At 55.5% G+C, this 19,188-nt stretch overlaps 1 protein-coding gene across 3 annotated transcripts in view; it reads left to right on the top strand.

The window, feature by feature from the left end:
* The first annotated feature begins 437 nt into the window (after positions 1–437).
* Positions 438–19,188, top strand: part of IGF1R (insulin like growth factor 1 receptor) — a 95,883-nt gene continuing 77,132 nt past the window's right edge. For 2 of the 3 annotated variants that reach the window (XM_045572000.1, XM_045572001.1), the window contains exon 1: positions 439–1,446. In XM_045572000.1, the coding sequence (XP_045427956.1) occupies positions 1,353–1,446 (94 nt within the window). In that variant the 5' untranslated portion in view covers positions 439–1,352. Of the gene's footprint in view, positions 1,447–19,188 lie in introns of all 3 variants that reach the window. The other variant, XM_045571999.1, reaches the window with a different exon arrangement.

Below are 19,188 nucleotides of genomic sequence, written 5' to 3' on the forward strand. Positions count from 1 at the left end.
ACCGCGCTGTGTTGTTTTTCAATGAACCTCTCTCTCGGGCCCCGCATTCCCTCCCCCGCCCATCCCACCCGTCTCCCTCCACATCCCACCCCTCTCCCTCCCCTTCGCCTCTCCCCCCGCTCGGCCCCCCTCTCCCCAGCCCGGACTGGCGCCTGGGACATTGTTTTTGGAGTCTTGCGGGAGGGGGGCCGGAGCGGGGAGGAGGGGGCGCGCGCGCGGGCGGGGAGCGGGCGTCCGGGGGCGCGCGGGCGGGGTGCGGGGGGCGGGGGCGGCGCCTCTCTGCTCGCCCTGCACCTAGCGCTCCGGCTGCTCCGGCCGCTCCGGCTCCGCTCCGCACGTCCCCGCGATCCAGTTCTCCGGCTCTTGGCGCGCGCCGGGCTGGGCCGGGCCCTGGGCGCGCCGCGGCGGCGGCGGCTGCGGCTCCCGGGGGCGCGCGGAGCGGGTGCGCGGACCCCAGAGCGAGCGCGCCAGCCCTCCTCGCCAGTGTGTGTGGCAGCGGCGGCGGCGGCGGCAGCAGAGCGGCGAGGCTGAGGCTCTTGTTTACCAGCTATTCACTCCGCGCTCGGCGGAGGGGGGGGAGAAAAAGGGAAAAAACCTGCGGACACGCGAGCGCACCGGGCGAGCTCGGGAGAGAGGCGGGCGGGCGAGCCAGGGGGACGCAGCCCGTGCGTCTGCCCCCGGCGCGCCCGTGCGGGAGCCTGCAGCCCCTCGGCCCCGCTCCCCCGCGTCGGGGGAGCTGCTCGGCTTTGACCTTCAGCGGAGCCGGAGCCCCCACGCGCGGGGCCGGCGGCGGCGGCGGCGGGCGGGGGCCGGCGCGGCGCGGGCGGCCCGCCGCTTTGTGTGCGCCCCGGATTCGGGCGGCGGCGGCGAGCCCGCAGGACCCGCCGGAGCGGGGCCGCTCATTCATTTTTGACGCCGCATCTCGCGGCCTCGCCCGCGCCCGGCACTTGGGGCGAAGCTTGCGAACTGCATCGCGCCCTCCCCGCCGCCAGGGCTCAGGCAGCGGGCAGCCTCCCCCCGCGGTCGGGGCCGGGACGGATTTGGGCTTTGCCCCCCTCTCGGTGCAGTTGCCCCCCCCCGCCACCCCCATCTCTGCTTTGAAAATGGAGGCCGCCGCCGCCTCCGAGCGCTCGGCCCGGTGCGCCCCGCGTTCTCCGGTGCGCCCAGCTCTCGGCCGCCGCTGAGCCGCCCCCCGCGCCGCCCGCCCCGTCCGCTCCGCCTGCGGACTCCTGTCTCCTTCGCCCTCGCCTTCGGAGAAGGGGGGCGAAGACTGCGCTGGTGACTCTCCCTTGCCCTCCCCACCCCTTTTTTATTATTTTGGAGAAAGGAGAGTGCTGTCCCCAGCCGCAGGGATGAAGCCCGCCCTCGGAGGGGGCTCCCTGGCCTCGCTGTGGGCGCTCCTGTTCGTCGCCGCCGTGCTCGCCGTCTGGCCGACGAGCGGAGAAAGTGAGTATCTGCCCGCCGCCCGCGGAACTTTTCCACGGACGGGCTGCGCCCTGTTGGCGAAAATCCGAGGGGTCGTGGCGACCGCCCCCCCTCTTTACCCGCCCCCCTCCGCGCGGGAGCGGCGGGGTGGGGCGCAGAGGGGCCCGGCGCGGGGGCCCGGGCTGGTGACTGACGCCCCCCCCCCCCGCAAGAAGGGCCTCGGGGGCTTTCTCTCCCGATGTCCCGAGCGTCTCCGAAGCGCCCCGTGGCCCGCCAGGCGCTGGGACGCGATCGGGGAAGTTTGCGCGCGGCCGGATCCGCCGCCCGCACCCCGTCCCCCTCCGGGCGCGCGGAGAGGACCCAGCGCGGCGCACGGACGGCGGCGGGGACCGCGCTCCCGAGGGCGCGCCGAGCCCTGGCCGCGGGGCAGACTCGGTGTCTGCTGGCGGGGAGCCCGCTGGCCGGGGCGTGGGGGGGTAGGGGGGAGAGTGCAAGTTAACCTCAGGACCCGCATCCAGCACACCTCCCCAAACTCCTCGGCGCGGCCTCCCGTTTGGCCGCGCGCCGGGCACCCCTCGGCTCTTGAAGCTTCTGGGCCTTTCCCGTCACTTTCGCTCGCCCCCCGGCTCCCCAGGGCCGCGCGGTGTGTGGCTCGGAGGTGCGGGGAGAGCGGTCCAGCCGAGTGCCGCATCCCGCTGCCGTGCAGCCCCGAGAAGGGGGCTGGGGGGGGGGAGGGAAAGAAGGTGCGAAAGCGGGGGTGCCCCGTGCCAACTCCGCGCTTCAGGGGAGCGCGTCCCGCCCGGGTCCCGCGGGCTCGGGGACCTCCCACTTGGTTGCCCGGCTGGAGAGGGGGTGGCCACGCGGCACCCGAGCGCCCGAGTGGGTGTGTATAGCTGGAGCCGATGTGCTTGCAACGTGGGGGTGCAGGCGCCGCACCCCCAAAACACGAGGACTCCTGGATGCCGTGGCTCTCTGGCCGCAGCGCGAGGCTCCGGGGCGGCGGAGGAGAGAGAAGAGGAGCGTGTTTTGTTTTTGCGACGCGCGCAGCCCTGCTGGCCTTGGAATTGAGGCCAGAACAGTGGGGCGACCCCCCCTTTTGTCGTCCCCCCCCCCCCGCCCCGCACTTCCTTTGTACATAGTTAATAAGCAATATCTCTCCACACGCGCTATCGCTTGCAATCTGATAGCTTTTGTTTGAGTAGCCTCGGGTAGGGGTAGGGAAGAGCGGGGAGGGAGGGGGGAGAGAGGGAGGGAGGGAGGAAGGGACGCGGGGGGGGAGTTACTGTGTCTCCCCCCCCACCATGGGCTGCGGAGGGAGGTGAGGAGGGGTCCTGGAACTCGCAGGGAATCACAAAGGCGGCTGGCGGCTACACTGTGGAAGGTAAGGCAACTTGGTGGCGATGGAAAAGTTTCCATGTGCGGGCGCAGAGCGCGGCTGGGAGCGGCGAGGGCGAGGGCGCGCTGGTGAGCGCGTGGTTGCCAAGGGTAGGTATGCAGGTGGCGCCCCATAAAAAAACACACACACAACCCACCCCTGAGCCCTGAGCCCTGAGGAGCGAAGGGGACAATGCCGAGGCATGGGGGCCATTTCTGTCTAAGCACACCCTCCCGCCAGGCCCGGGGAGCCGCATGGAGAGCAGGGCTTTTAAGATCGAATTCGCACGACGAATTCTGCGTGGAGTTGAGACGCGCGCGCCTCGAGTCCTCCTGCTCCTTTGTTTGCTCAACTTTCAGCTCACTGGATGGGGCCAGAGGCTGGGGGCTCCCTCCGTCAGAGGCACATAGATCTGCATTTTGGGGGATGAGGCGGGGGGGGGGGGGGGGGGGGCCTTTCTAGCCTTGAACAGCCACGTAGTAAAGTTTGGAAAAACGCCCTACAGTTTGGGAAAAGGCGGGAGACCGAATGCAAGGAAAGATCGTTCCTGCCCTTGAATGCAAGGAAAGATCGTTCCTGCCCTTGATCCCCTCCCTCCCCAGGGCTGCGGCTCTGGTTTTGTGATTTCACGCGAGTCACTTCTGAAATTCACAAAAGGAGGGGATAGCCTGGCCTCAGTCTTCAAGAAAATACATTCTTTCGGACAGGCGTTTTTTTTTTTTTTTTTTTTTTTTCCTTTTTCTTTTTCTCGAAAAAATAAGCGGGAAGAGGAGGGGGTGTCATGGGTGTTTCCAATCCCATGAGCCAAAGCCTTTCTCCCCAGGAGGCGTTGAAATGGTGGGCACCAGAGGCCGCCATTTGGTGGCCCATGAACCCAGCACCCGCCCCTCCCTGCAGCTCTGGAATTTTTAGGGGGCTTTAGGATATCTATCCCAGAGCGGAATCCATTCCTTTTTTTTTTTTTTTTTTTTTTTTAAGCCCAGAAGGTGCTAGAACACAACTCTGATACAATGCCCAGAGGACCCGATCAGTCTGGCTGGGATTCTCTGGGCAGGCGGTCGGTCGAGGGCAGTCACAAAGAGTGGGGTGGTGGGGGTCCCCCATTGTGTTGGCCTACCCTGGGTTCATGGGAACCCAGGATGAGCCAGCCATAGGATGAGCTTAGAGAGAAAAAAAACACACAAAACCCCCTCAAAGTTAGACCCCTGAGCGAGTTGGAAGCAGAGAAGTCACCAGGAGAGGCGGTTTCCCACCCATCGACGTGGACAGTGTCTCCATGAGGTTGGGGCGCTAGGCGTGGTGGCCAGCTAATCGATGGTTCTAAAAAAACAACAAAAAAAACACGAAGTGCACTTTTACACATACGTGGCCAACTCCATAAAAAGTGTGGAGTCCCTTTTCTGCCCCAGATGCAGCTCTGGTCAGGGATGGGACAGGGGGTGCCCCTCGGAGTGGGTGTTTTATCAGCAGCAGAAGGTGTTGGGGACAAGCCCAATGGCACAGGCCGGTGTGCGGACGCCTCAGAGGGGGGTAGCCCGGGACAGGGCCCTTTTGCTGGGTCGGATGTGCAGGGAGGATCGGAGAAGGCAGACCTTGGGGAAATGGGGGCAGGTTGGCGGCCCCAAGAACCTTAAAAACACGCAAAGCGAAAGGAGTCAGGCCCGAAGGATCACGTAGCGTGTGGTCTGGTTCCACGTATGCAGAACTCGGGGAGCCAATCCAGAGAGAGAGAGTAGACCAGAGTGTGTGTGTGTGTGTGTGTGTGTGTGTGTGTGTGAGAGAGAGAGAGAGAGAGAGAGAGAGAGAGAGAGAGAGAGAGAGAAGAGGGGAGGGGGGAGAGGGGGGGAGAGAGAGTGGCGGTTACTGGGGGAGGGTACCCAGTTTTGTTTTGTTTTTTGGGGGGGTGATGAAAATGTGCTCTTATACCACCCTCCGAATATACAGAACATGAGTGACTTTTATGGTATGTGACTTCCATTTCAACAAACCGGTTCTTTCTTTCTAAAGACATGCGCGAAGGCGGGGAGGAACGCACTGTTACCTAGGGCTTAGGTTGGAATTCTCAGGTGCGTTAGGCCCACAGGTGGGTGCCTGGCTGGCCCTGTCTGAGGGAAGGAGTTTTGCCACAAATTTACAATCACACCCCTAAGTGATCCCCGGAGCTTGACGCTTGGGGCAGATAGTCCAGCCATCCGAGGGCCCTTTTTTTTTTTTTTTTTTTTAAATCACATGCATTTCCCACCCTGTGGCCATTTCGTGAAAGGAATCCGGGAGACATGGACAGCCAGGGGAAATACAGAGTTCAAATTCAAAATGGAGGAGCTGGATGGGAACACACACACACACACACACACACACACACACGCTAGTCAGTTTTGTAGCAGGAAAATTCTTCACCAAACCCGAAACACTGTTGGTCTTTTCCAAGATGAGAGTTTAGAAGCTGAGTTCGGATGGCTTTTTTTTTTTTTTTTTTTACTCTTTTTTCCCCCCTCGTATTTCCAGCTCCTTTCATATGTTTTCCAACACAGAACTAAAGGCATGTTGTGAGAGGGGTCTGGGATTTTCACTTTCTTTTCTGATATTCCATAGGAACCACCCCTAGATAGTAAAGACTGAGGGGAAGAGGAGCTGTTCATTTGAATGTAGTGTTTTTTTGTTTGTTTGTTTATTTTTTTGTTTTTTAATTCCTTAGTTGCTTATTTTTTTGCACAGCTTTAGCATCTGAGCTGGAAAAAGCATCTTGGGAACCTGCAGCAGCTATGCAGGCATAGTGCCCTTAAAAAAAATTTTTTTTTTCTTCTGAAAGAGCAAACGATGTTTACAATCCAACAAAGGCGTGTGTGTGTGTGTGTGTGTGTGTGTGTGTGGTTGCCATACTGTTCTGCCCTTCTCCAAATTTACCTTGGCCCTTGAATAGGAAGGGATGCGGCAAAGAATTGTTGTTTACGTTTGTTTGGGGCCTTTGTTTTGGCTGAGTTCACCGGACAAGAATGTGTTTCCTCTGTTACTGTTGCAAGAGCCTAGCCGGGGCAGTAAATGCAAATGAAATGGATCATTTTCACTTGTTGCCTCACTGAGCCGTGCCAGGGAGGGGACCCCTGAGGGATGGCCGCTTCCTTTTCCACCCGGGTTCCCATCGGTTTTGTAAGAACGTGAGGAGCCACGAGAAGCAACAAGGACAGACACAGCCGGGCGCTGAGTGGGCACCTGCTGTATGCATTGTGGCTGGGCCCTGCCTGAGCTCGGCTGGCTGCAGCAAGGGAGGACTTTCCTTGTGTGGCCTCGGGGGCATGTTAGATACATGTTAGATACTCCGGCTTGAAACAGTTGCCTGCAAACTGTTACATTGTTTTCAAAGAAGACTGCAAACAGCATTTAAAAAAAAAAATAAAGGCCCTTAGAGAACCTTGCTATAGACCTAAGATGGTGAAGTTAGATCCGCGGGTCTTTTGAAGGCCTGTGCTGGAGGTACCCTCTGCCTCGGGGTGCAGTGTCACGCTGCAGGGCATGACCTAAAGGAGACATTCGCCCACCCGCATGCTCGCCATGCTCGGCCACCCTGCCTTCTTTATAACGTGGGCGGTTTTGACAGTTTTGATTTAAAATGCGCAGCGCCGGGGGCTCCCTTTTGCCAAAACCCAGGAGTCGCAGGTGTGTGTGTGTGTGTGTGCACGCATGGCACGTGGCATGTTCCGAGTTGCAGGGGGCCCTGGCCACTGTTGTTGAGTGGTTAGCGTGCCGCGTGCCCCTCCCCCCAAACCAAAGGTTTGTGGGTTCCAGTCCCTGTCAAGGGCGTGCCAGGGTTGCAGGTTCCATCCCAGGGCCCCGGTCCAGGCTCCTGGGGGAGGCAACCCATTGATGTCTCTGGCATCGATGTTTCTCTTTCCCCTCCTCTCCCTCCCTCCCTTTCTCCCACTCATCTCTCTCTCTCTCTCTCCCTCCCTCTCTCTCTCTCTCTCTCTCTCTCTCTCTCTCTCTCTCTAAACATCAATGGGAAAATATCCTCAGGTGAGGATTAACAACCAACAACAAACAGCCGCAGCAACCGAACCTTTTCCGCTTTTTTAACGCCATCATCGCTTAATTAGCTTTCTGGAAATCCGGACGCTCTTCTCATTTGGAGACTTTGTCTAATTCCCACTCATTTGCTGCCTCGAAAGGCGGCCGAGGGTAAAAAAATGACATGGAGGCGGCAATTAACGCTGGGAGCGCGTTTCTTCATCATAAACACGCACCCGCCACGTTCCTCCTGCTCGTGATTTTCCTTCAATTTTGTTTTTAAAACTCAATTAAAAGATAAATAAAAATCAGCCCAAGTTCTCGGAAGGAGGTATCCGTGCCCACGGGGCCAGCTCGCTGGGAGGGAGCTGCTCTCCTCCGCCAACTCCTGGCAGGTGCTCCCTGAGGTCAGGGATGCCCGGCTCTCAATTTCCTAAATGTGCCGTGATTGCACGTGTGTGCCGGGGGCCGCGTCTTCATTTCTCTGAGATGCTCTCCAGCGAGATGCAGGCAGCAACGCGAATAACGAGTCCAGTGCTCTGACCCTGCCTTCAAAATGGTGTTTGGCAAGGAGCGGGAGTTTTCTAGTGATTGGTAAAAACAGGATTTGAATGAAACTAAGAAGGGGGAGCCCGGGCAGGGTGGCTCAATGGTTTGAGCCTCGACCTAGGAACCAGGAGGTCCCGGTTCGATTCCCGGTCAAGGGCACCTGCCCGGGTGGTGGGCTCGATCCCCAGTGTGGGGCGTGCAGGAGGCAGCTGATCCATGATTCTCTCTCATCATGGATGTTTCTCTCTCTCTCTCTCTCTCTCTCTCTCTCTCTCTCTCTCTCTCTCTCCCTCCCTCCCTCCCTCCCTCCCTCCCTCCCTCCCTCTCTCTCCCTTCCTCTCTGAAATCCACAAAAATATACTTAAAGCAAAAACACCAAACTGATGAGTTCTGAGTAAGGGACACGTGTTTGGTACAGAAAGAGGAATAGACAAGTGAGGCCGTTAGCACCATAGATGATATTAACAGTAGCTTTGGTTTCAGACTTTCGAGGGCCACATTGTTTCCTGTTTTTCAACCATCAGTTTTACTCCGATTGTAGAGAGCCAGATACTGGTTTTGAAGAATTTTCTACTCCCCCTCCCCCCAATACATATTTCCATTACACTTAGGACTTTAGGAGATCAATCAATTTCACGATCTCAAGGGAATATTGTTATTTCTAGACTTGAGCTGAGAACTATTTTTTTTTCCTCCTTGTGTTATTGGAATGAATTCTCCCCCTCCTCCTCCTCCTCCTCTTTCTCTTTCTCCTCTTTTTTTGAGTTATTCTCACCTGAGGGTAATTCCCCCACTAATTTCTTAGAGAGAGTGGAAGGGAGAGGGAAAATCAGAGAGAGAAACATCTATGCGAGAGAAACACATCGATTGGTTGCCTCCTGCACACGTCCTGGCCAGGGCCCGGACCAAGTAGGAGTGTGTAACCCAGGTACATGCCCTTGACCGGAATCAAACCCGGGACCCTTACGTCTGCAAGCCGATGCTCTGTCCACTGAGCCAAACTGGCTAGGGCTGGACTGAGTTCTTAGGTTAAAAAAAAAACAACCATTCTCATACCATAAAATGCCTTATGCATGTGTTTTTTTAACCTTACATAAGTTTTGAGGGCTCTGAGTCAAACCGTAGAAATTATTTGCTGTGCTTACATAAAGCGCCAGAGAGCTGCCAGAAGCTTCCATTTTCTCCTCCTTCCATTTTCTCTCAGACGTGTGGGCTGCTACTCAGACTGAACACAGCAGTGTTCTTCTAACATGCCTATGGTGGCGGTCACTTTTACAGTTATGTGGCCCTAATATTTTTTTTAATTTTTTTTTATTGATTTCAGAGAAAGGAAGGGAGAGGGAGAGATGGAAACATCCATGATGAGAGAGAATCACTGATCTGCTGCCTCCTGCATGCCCCCTCCCTGGGGGTCGAGCCCACAACCCGGGCGTGTGCCCTTGACCGGAATGGAATCCAGGAACCTTCAGTCTGCAGGCCGACGCCCTAACCACTTAGCAACACCAGCTAGGTTGAAACTGTTAACTTTAATAGAACCTACTTAAAAAATTAAGTTGAGTCAATACATCAAGTGCTTCAGATAGAGGCTGGTATATACTCCGACCTAAACTTGCTACTGCTCTTTTTAAAAAATATAATTTTTTATTGATTTCAAAAGCAGAAGGGAGAGAGGAAGAGAGAGATAGAAACATCAGTGATGAGAGAGAATCATGAAATCGGCTGCCTCCTGCATGCCCCCTACTGGGGATCGAACCCGCAACCCGGGCGTGTGCCCTGACTGGGAATCGAACCAGCGACCTCCTGGTTTATAGGTTGACGCTCAGCCACTGAGCCACACCAGCCAGGCATCACTGTTCTTTAGGAATGTGATGTGCTCTTTGCATAGTGCCAGGAAGAGAGGACACACTTGATACTTGACTGCCCTGGCCATGTCAGTAGGTGCTCAGTCGCATATAAGATAATTTTCTTAAGGTTCTTGAGCGAGATTGCATTTTGCTGGTGAAGCACAGCTGTGTGATTTTACTCCTCCTCGACCCCCAGTACCAGCCCCAGGAGCCCTCCTTCCACTTGGGAGATCTGTTTAGTATGCTCTTCCCCTCAATTCTTTCATCTGTCCGTTTCTGCCCATGTCTGAGAAATGTCTGGTGGACACACGCTGCCCACCTCTCCAATGCGGACGCGCCACCTAGCGGCCAGCAGGGAAATGCAGCCTCTTGGGTGACAGTTAACTGTTCCCAGAGGAGGAGGAAGATAGCAGGTCCACCCCCCACCTCCCACCTCATAGACTGTGCTTTCCGGCTCCGCTCCTGGGAACCGGTGGCAGGAGGATGCGCAGGCTGGCGGTGGGCTTCCGTGGCGACTCCCGGGAGGTGGCCCGGGATTAAGATTACCGGGCCGTATTGAGCGTGAGGGACTTAAGTTCTCGCCGAGCGATGTAAACAGTTTGGGGAGAGTTACGGCAGGCAGGGTGCTTTCTGCAGCGTGGGATTTAAGATGTCATTACGGGACTTGGAGTCCCACACTATTGCTTCTGAGATGAGAGATTAAAAACAAAACAAACAAACACACACACACACACTCACTCACACACACACACACACACACACACTCCTGATTCATGCCGAGAAAAAGAAACCGAGATGTTTACTTGCCATCGCTCCGTTTAAACACGTGGTTCCACGTTAATGATCGTCCTCAGAGGAGTCCTCTTGGGCGAGCAGAGGGCATTAGGATGCTCGCTGGTGAGAAATCCGAATAGAGACCCGCAGAGTTCTGTGTGTGTGTGTGTGTGTGTGTGTGTGTTCGGTTTCATACCTTCTCGGTATTTTCAGAATCCACTTTCTCACTCCATGTCCAGGTGCTTCCTCAGTTCACATTTAGAAAGATTTATTTACTTATATTATTTTTTAAAATATATTTTATTGTTTCTTTTACAGAGAGGAAGGGAGAGAGAGAGAGAGCTAGAAACGTCGATGAGAGAGAAACATCGACCAGCTGCCTCTTGCACACCCCCTATCGGGGATGTGCCCGCAACCAATGTACAATACATGCCCTTGACCGGAATCGAACATGGGACCTTTCAGTCTGTAGACGGACGCTCTACCATTGAGCCAAACCGGCTTCGGCATATTATTATTATTTTTTTAAATTATTATTGATTTCAGAGGGGAAGGGAGAGTGAGAGAGAGAGGGAGAAACATTCATGATGAGAAAGAAGCATGGATCAGCTGCCTCTCGCGCGCTGCACACCGGGGATGGAACCTCCCACCCCCCCCCACCCCAGGTTCTATTCGGTCAAGGTCTTTGTCGCCCTCCTTGAAGGTAAAACCTGCCCCCCTCCACCACCCCCAGGAAGTTGGCTTGTCTGGGACGGTGTGAAGAGGAGCCCCGGGCGTGGTTAACACCTCTGAAATGATCATTCAAAGCAGTGCGCTCCCGGGGAGTCCCGGGAGGTGGGCTATTTCTTACCGAAGAAAATGTAAACACAATCACCTGAACTTGGCATGTTCCCTTGGAGCTTAGCTTGTAAAAGAGTATCTTGTAAAACACACACACACAAACACACACACAAAACAAAACGCCGTGTGCATGTGCAGCGGACAGGCCTGGACAGCGCCAGCCTGCTTTCATCCGCCAGGTCAGGGGGGCGGTCGCTTGTGTGCCTTTGAAGGCTCGTCCTCAGACACCTCGCTGCCTCCCTGGCTCTGGCAGTGAGTGAGGCACGGGGAAAGGGAGCCGCAGGCCTCAGTGTTCCCATCTGTAGGTTGGGACAATACCACCGTATCAGGGCCGCTGTTAGGAGCGGCAACAATGTAACAAGGATCGGCAACAATGTGTCTGGGGTCGGCAGCAAGGTGTCTGGGGTCGGCAACAATGCAACTGAGGTGAGAACTGAGCCAAACCACCTAGGGCCTCTCTCCTCTCTCCTCCAGGAGCTTGCGGGCCTGTTGGGAGAAGTGAAAGGTGAGCGGTCCCAGGACATACGGGTTCAGTGTTGAATGATGGGAGCCTAAGGGTTTGGGGAAAGGCGGGGGCTGGGAGCTCTGGCGTCCTCCGGCTCCTGGAGGGAGGACGTCTGACCTTAGGCAGCGCCCCTGGGATGCTGGGTCCGAGGGGACAGCACCTGGGAGCCGGGGCCTGCGCACTGGAGCGCCCCCGGTGGAGGTAAGCGGGGGGGTGGGGGGGAAGGGGGGCTGATGTGGTGACTTGAGGGGGTGAGTGTTGAGGGGAGCAGAGGTAGAAACACCAGTGGGAATCCGGCCACTCTGGACCTCAGAAAGGCTCCACACAGGAGAGCTCATCCTTGTTTATCTTTTTCTTTTTTAAAAGTATATTTTAGCCGAAATCGGTGTGGCTCAGTGGATAGAGCCTGCGGACTGAAGGGTCCCAGGTTCGATTCCGGTCAAGGGCATGTACCTTGGTTGCGGGCACAGCCCCGGTAGGGGGTGTGCAGGAGGCACCCGGTCCATGGTTCTCTCTCACCATGGATGTTTTTCTCTCCCTCTTCTTCATCTCCCTTCCTCTCTCAGATCAGTTTTAAAAATATATTTTAGAAAATGGCTACGATGGGAAATCTTAACCTGTGTTTACTGCACCACAGTGGGAAAAAACAAAACAAAAACCAGAACATTTCTCGATTTCCTTCCGTGGTGAGCGTGTACCGTGTGAGGTGGGGAGGGTGGCGGGTTCTAGGCAAACCCCCGCCTGAGGGGCCACGGCCTTGCAGGTGGCAGGTGTCCCGGGAGCCCGGGGCGGCCTCGTGAGGTCAGGACGGCCGCACCAGGAAGCCAGCCGGCGCTGAGTCACCGGGGACGGGTCTGTTTCCATAGTGATGCCTGGCTGGTCACGTTCCCCCGTCAGGGAAAGCGAGGCAGGATCCGGGCCTGCGTGCTGCCCCGGCCCAAACGAAATTGATTGCCCATCAGCCCCAGGATGTGCCATTGCGTTGTCACAGTCTTATTATTATTTTTTTTCCAGAAGAGGGATTTGTTTGGCTGTTGGCTTCCCTCGCTGATGAGACTGAAAGTCTTTGGTTTTGACAGCTCTATTTAAAAAAAAAAAAAAAGGGGGGGGGGAGTGTTTATTGATGTCAGAGAGGAAGGGAGAGGAAGAGAGAGAGAGAGAGAAACATCAGTGAGAGAATCACGGATCAGCTGCCTCCTGCACGCCTCCCACTGGGGATCGAGCCCACGACCCGGGCATGTACCCTCGATGGGAATCGAACCCAGGACCCTGTGGTCTGCAGGCTGACGCTCTACCCACTGAGCCACACCAGCTAGGGCCTAGCTCCATAAAAAAAAAAAATTGGGGACGGAATCCCCAGTCCCAGAGGGAGCCTTGGAGGAGAGGGATAGCTCCCGGGAGGCAAGAGTGGTCTCAGGCAGGAGGGGAAACTGAGTCTCTGAGAGGACCCAGGAAGCGTGCTGCCTGCTTGCCTGCCTGCCTGCCTGTCTGTCTGTCTGTGGCAGGCCAGGTCTGCCCGTCTGCCCTTCCCGCCACCACTCTGCGGGCTGGTTCTTTGCGCTGAGGTTTCCACCAGGAGTCGGGGCTCAGGCCTGGACCTGCTGGATTCCGACGGGGCCGGGAGGTAGCTGAGCCTGTTTGGCCACGCGAGGCTCTCTCCCCGCCCCCCTGGGGGGAGCAGCGTTTGTGGGTCGGGACCCGGGGGAGGACGTTGGCTGCCAACAGCTCCCCCGGGGTCTGGAAGTGGGACTGGCGTGCTCCCCGCGTCTCGGGAGCCAGCCCTCTGGCAGAGCTGAACGCTCCCAGGTGTGAGGCGGGGAGGCCAAGGTCAGGCGAGGTCAAGGTGCTCGGCGTCAGGTTTGCAAATGGCCGTTGTCCGTCAGGAAGATCGGATCTCTTTCTTTGGTTTGTCTTAAACATCTCACTTTTTATTGATTTTTTTAAAAATTGATTGTAGCGAGAGGAAGAGAGCAAGTGAGAAACGTTGATGTGTGAGAGAGAAACAGTCATGGGTCAGTTAGTTGCCCTCACCTGCGATTGAACCCACAACCAGGGCCTGTGCCCTGACTGGGAATTGAACCAGGACCTCCTGGGTCCTAGGTTGATGCTCAACCACGAAGCCACACCTGCCAGGCAGAAGGTATTTTTTTTTCTCATTGATTTTTGGAGACAGTGGAAAGCAGAGGGGGTGGGGGGGCATCGATGAGAGAGAGACACACATCGATGGGTTGCCTCCTGCCTGTGTCCCAACGGGTGCCTTGAAATGTGAGTTATTTAGGGTCCGAAGCCCATTAGGGGTTCAACCTTGCAAAGGGCACAGGAGGCTAAGCTGGGGGGTGGGCAGAAAGGGCAGGCTCTGGGGACAGCCTGAGCGATCTCAGCGCCTTCTCAGCCGCATCTTAAAGCGAAACCCCATTTGCCGAGCCTCTTATGGGGCCGGGTGGGCCTGGGCGTGGGGGGTCATAGCGCGAGGGGCTTACCTACCGGTTCCTGTCCCCCTGGTCTTCCTGGCTCTCACGTCTCAGCGCTCCTGAGGCTCGGAAAAGAATGCAACATGCCTGAGATTTCTGACATTCCTGGCCCGGAGGCCTCCCTCCGCAGAGGAGGAGGCGGCGGCCATTTCGCAGGCGGCCATTTCGGGCCTCGGCCATTTTCCCAGCGCCCAGGATCTGTAATGCCTGAAGCGTACATCTCCCTCCCTCTTTCTCTCCCTCCCTCCCTCCCTCCCTCCCCTCTCTCTCTCCTTGAAAAGCAGCCATTGAAAGGAAAAAGAAACAGCCAAACCCCCATCTCGGGAGTTCCCACTTCCTGTGGTCCTCCTTGAGCTCTGAAAAAAAAAAAAATAGCTTTTTTGCAAGTCAAGGCTCCCGCTTGCTTGGCCTCTTGTCTCGAAGGCATTCTCCCCTCCGTGTTGTGGGGCCCGGCCGGGGGAAGGCGGCCGGTGAGGAGAGCCAGCCTTTCAGCGGCCTGGATGGGCGCGGGCCTCCATGCTAAGTTCCTGCCTGGCTGGGGGGTGTGCGTGGGAACGCCGTCCGGACACTTACTAAGGAGCCCATGGCTTCCCTCCTCGCGTCAAGGTTGATTTTTAAAAAAAGATTCGCTCAGGTATTCGCTCAGGTGCACATGGTACTTTGTGGGCGTCAGGAACGTGGGATCGGGCCGCCCGGCGTGGCTCCGTGGTTGAGCATTGATTGACCTATGAACGAGGAGGCTGCGGTTTGATTCCGGGTCAGGGCACCTGCCCTGGTTGCAGGTTCGATCCCCAGAAGGGGGCGTGCACACTTCTTGCATCATGGATGTTTCTCTCTCCCTCCATCCCTCTCCCTTTCTTCTCTGAAATCAATCAATCAATAAAAAAATACCAAGAGGCAATGGACTGTGCCCACCTGGCCAGGATGGGTCCCCAGTTTCACCCAGGAAGCCACCAAGGCCACTTGGAGTGGCATCTTGACCCACCCGGCCCCCTTGCCGGGCCACACACCTGGTTCGCCCTCAGATGGCCATGCCAGTCCCTCTAGCCAGTTGCTAACTCACCTGTGACGTGTGCACGGCCTCAGAAAGCCACTGCAGGAGGGAAAAGCTCCCGTTTGGGGGAAAAAAAAAAAAAAAAAAAAAGTCAGGAAATGAGGTGCTGCCGAGACAGCCTCGGCCCCCAAACAAAGGCATGGACGGCTCTCAGCCACCTTGTCAGCAACTGGTGATGCTGATCGATCTCCCAGGCAACGCCAGCAGCCTCCCCGCTAGATCTCCCAGAGGCTCAGATACATCTCCCAGAGGCTCGTCACCGCTGGAGAGGTGTTTTCCCGTCTCCTGGTTTATGCCCAGGTGCCCCCTCTGCTGCGTGTGTCTCGCTATAGCTCATGTGTTTCTTGTTTTTTCTTTTTAATTTCTCACCCAAGGAGTAAGGCTATTTTTTTCTACCGGCTTTTTAGATAAAGTGGCAGGGGAGAGGAGGGAGAGAAAGGAGGAGAGGACAAGAGAGAAAGAAACATGGCTCTCTCCATCTAGGGCAGTGGTCGGCAAACCGCGGCTTGCGAGCCACCTGCGGCTCTTTGGCCCCTTGAGTGTGGCTCTTCCACAAAATACCACGGCCTGGGCGAGTCTGTTTTGAAGAAGTGGCATTAGAAGAAGGTTAAGTTTAAAAATTGGGCTCTCCAAAGAAATGTCCATCGTCGTCCTGTTATTTGGCTCTGTGGACTCATGAGTTTGCCAACCACTGATCTAGGGCACTATGTGCATATATTTTTAAATATATACTTTTCTTGATTTCAGAGAGGAAGGGAAAGGGGGGGAGAGAGAGAGAGAGAGAGAAAAACATGCATGATGAGAGAGAACCATGGATCGGTTGCCTCCTGCATGCCCCACTCCTGGGGATGGAGCCCGCAACCTGGGCATTTGCCCTTGACTGGAATCGAACCCAGGATCCTCCAGTCTGCAGGCCGACGCTCTATCCCCTGAGCCACACCGGGTGGGGACCACTGTTTTTTTGTTTGTTTGTTTTTTGAGAAGTGGCCTAGCTTTATCAAATTGTCCAAGAGACCCAGGTTTTAAGGAAGAAGCCAGCCTCAACCTCTGAGCCACACGTATCTCAGCAACTCCCCCCCCCCTCCCCCAGCCTCCACCCTCCCTCTGCGCTGTGCGTGGTGACTGCGGCCGGCCCAGATGTCACTGCCGAGTCGCATCAGGAGCTCAGGCGGTGTTGGCGGAATTAAATCGCCCTGGGGGAAAAATCAATGTTAGTGAAATTAAGTCACTTGCTCTTAAAAGCAGAACAGAGTGGCCGTTTTTCATATTTACTGGGCTGTTTCCTCTCTCTCTAGGTCGCGTACCGTTCGTTCTTCTGTCTAGTGTGTGTGTGTGTGTGTAATTCTCTCCCGAGGATATTTTTCCATTGACTTTTAGAGAGTAGAAGAGAGGGAGAGACAGAGAGAAACATCAATGTGAGAGAGACACATCGGTTGGTTGCCTCCTGCACACACCCTGACCAGGGCCAATGAGGAGCTTGCAACTGAGGCACGTGCCCTTGACTGGAGTCAAACCCAGGACCCTTTGATCTTGCAGGACGGTGCTCTATCCACTGAGCCACACTGGCCAGGACCGTGTGTGTGTGTGTGTGTGTGTGTGTGTGTGTGTGTGTGTTTTGTGTCCCTTTCAAGGAGAAGCACTGACGGACACAGATGACCCTGGGGCGCTTAGATCTTGGGGATCCAGGGCCAGGTCACAGGTGGATGAATCAGACAGGATTTGTCCGCAGTCTTGGCACCGATCTGCTGCAGGAAGAGACGAGGTGTCGGGGAAAGATGACTCAGAAGGCGTGTTAGGGCCTCGCCACGCTGCCCTGCCATCGGGGTGTCCGTGACATCATTCCTGTCACTCGGCCAGAACAGCCCAGGGTAGAGCAGCCAGGGTGTTCAGCAGACCCTGTCTGATAGGGAGATTCTTTATGTATAAATATAGATTCTATTGTTACTGATTTCAGAGAGGAAGAGAGAGGGAGAGCGAGAGAAACATTGATGAGAGAGAATCATGGATCGGCTGCCTCCTGCACGCCCCCTACTGGGGATGGAGCCCACAACCGGGGCCTGTGCCCTGACTGGGAATCGAACCGTGACCTGGTTCCTAGGTGGACGCTCAACCACTGAGCCACGCAGCTGATCAGTGATTCTCATCATTGATGTTTCTCTCTCTCTCTCTCTCTCTCTCTCTCTCTCTCTCTCTCTCTCTCTCCCTTCCTCTCTGAAATTAATATATATATATATATATATATATATATTTTTTTTTATAAAAATAAATGTGGACACAAACCCAGTTTGGGGGGCTCACCTCTGGCCCCTTTACACTACGAAGCCCCCCTGATGAGCATGGTCCGAGGCCACCTGGAGGTTTTATTTTTTGCTACTTTCTGGCAGCCAGAACACCCCGTGAGCACATCCAGAAATGATATCCAATCGAATCTCCCAAGTCTTGTTCGCACCTCCTACACCCGTGCCTTTTTATTTTTATTTATTTATTTATTTTTTGCACCCACGTGTCCAAACACATAACTTTCCATTGATTTTTTTTTTTTTTCAGAGAGAATAGAAGGGAGGGGAGGGGAGGCGAACCAGAGAGAGGAGAGCGAGGGGAGCATTGATGGGAGAGCGCCCCATCCCCTGATTGCCTCCTGCATGTGCCCCAAGCAGGGCAGGGGATCGGACCCAAAACCTAGGCTTGAGCCCTTGACTGGGAATCAAACCTGTGACCCTCCGGGGGGGGCGGGGGTGGGGGCTCGGGCTGGCGTTCTAACCATTGAGCCACCCTGGCTAGGACCGTTGGTTGATTCTTGTTCACATTGTGATCGGGGATGGAACCCCCCAGCTTGGTGTGTCAGGATGATGCTCTGATGACTAACTGGGCCACCCCCTCAGGGCCAGGACTGCCTCTTTGCACGCATGACCCGTTCGGTTCTGGTTCTGCGGAGGGTAGCAGTGGCTCTCGCATAGGGCACCGGAGGACCCTTATGCCCATTGACGGTGACTCTTGGCGTTTAATGTCTCATTCCCAGCATCCCCCGTGCGAGGCAGTCCCTCGCTTCCATCCTCACCATCGCCTCCCGTTCCAGAGCGTGCCGGGCGGCGGGGACGGGTGTCTGGGGAGAGACGCATGTGTATATACAATGTAAACACATTCCCGTTGACACGTGGAGATAAAAGGCTTAACATGAACTGCGTCTGTTTACACTTAACACAGAGCATTCCACTCGAACTAATTCGACGATAGCAGTATCAGTGTTTGTTATCATAACAGCGTTGCCAGCCCCATCTTTTGTGCGTGTGTGTGCGTGTGCGTGTGCGTGTGTGTGTGTGTGTGTGTGTGTGTGTGGCGGGTTGCACGTACTGAGTAGGCGTGGGTGGAATGAATGCGCTTATGGAGGGTTCGCTCAGATCTTACGCGGCCGGCAAGTGGGGCTGCCGACTCAGCAGCCATGGAGGCCCGAGGGGTCTAAGGACCCTCTCTCTTCACCCTTTTCCCCTTAAAAAAAAATAAATATATATATATGTGTGTGTGTGTGTGTGTGTGTGTGTGTGTATTATTGATTTTTTACAGAGAGAAAGGGAGAAGGACAGAGAGTTAGAAACATCAATGAGAGAGAACCATTGATCAGCTGCCTCCTACACACCCCTTACTAGGGATGTGCCTGCAACCAAGGTACATGCCCTTGACCGGAATCGAACCTGGGACCCTTTAGTCCTCAGGTCAATGCTTTATCCAGAGCCAAATCAGTTAGGGTCACTTTTTCTCTCTTTTTTTTTCTTTTCTTTTTTATTCATTAAGCACAGTGGAAATATGGCTTTTGAAAATATATTTTTTAATTGATTTCAGAGAGGGAGAGGAAGAGAGAGAGAATCATCCATGATGAGAGAGAATCATGGATCAGCTGCCTCCTGCACGCCCTCTACTGGGGATCAAGCATGCGGCCCTGGCATGTACGCTGACCAGGAATGGAACTGTGACCTCCTGGTCCGTAGGTCCATGCTCAACCACTGAGCCACACCGGCCGGGCTGGTCTTATTTTTTAATGACAATCTAGGTTTCCTGAAAGCACCGCCTTGTGTTTCTCACTCTTTCTCTCTCAGAGCATCGGTCTGTGGACTGAAGGGTCCCAGGTTCGATTCCCGTCAAGGGCATGTGCCTTGGTTGCGGGCACATCCCTGGTGGGGGGTGTGCAGGAGGCGGCCGATGGATGTTTCTCTCTCATCGATGTTTCTCTCTCTCTCTCTCTCTCCCTTCCTCTCTGTAAAAAAAAAAAAAAAAAAAAAAAAAAAATCAATAAAATATATATTTTTTAAAAAAGGATGAGAAAACATCCTCAGGTGAGAATGAGCAACAGAAAC

This window comes from Pipistrellus kuhlii, unplaced genomic scaffold, assembly GCF_014108245.1.
Source record: "Pipistrellus kuhlii isolate mPipKuh1 unplaced genomic scaffold, mPipKuh1.p scaffold_m20_p_42, whole genome shotgun sequence".
Lineage (NCBI taxonomy): Eukaryota > Metazoa > Chordata > Mammalia > Chiroptera > Vespertilionidae > Pipistrellus > Pipistrellus kuhlii.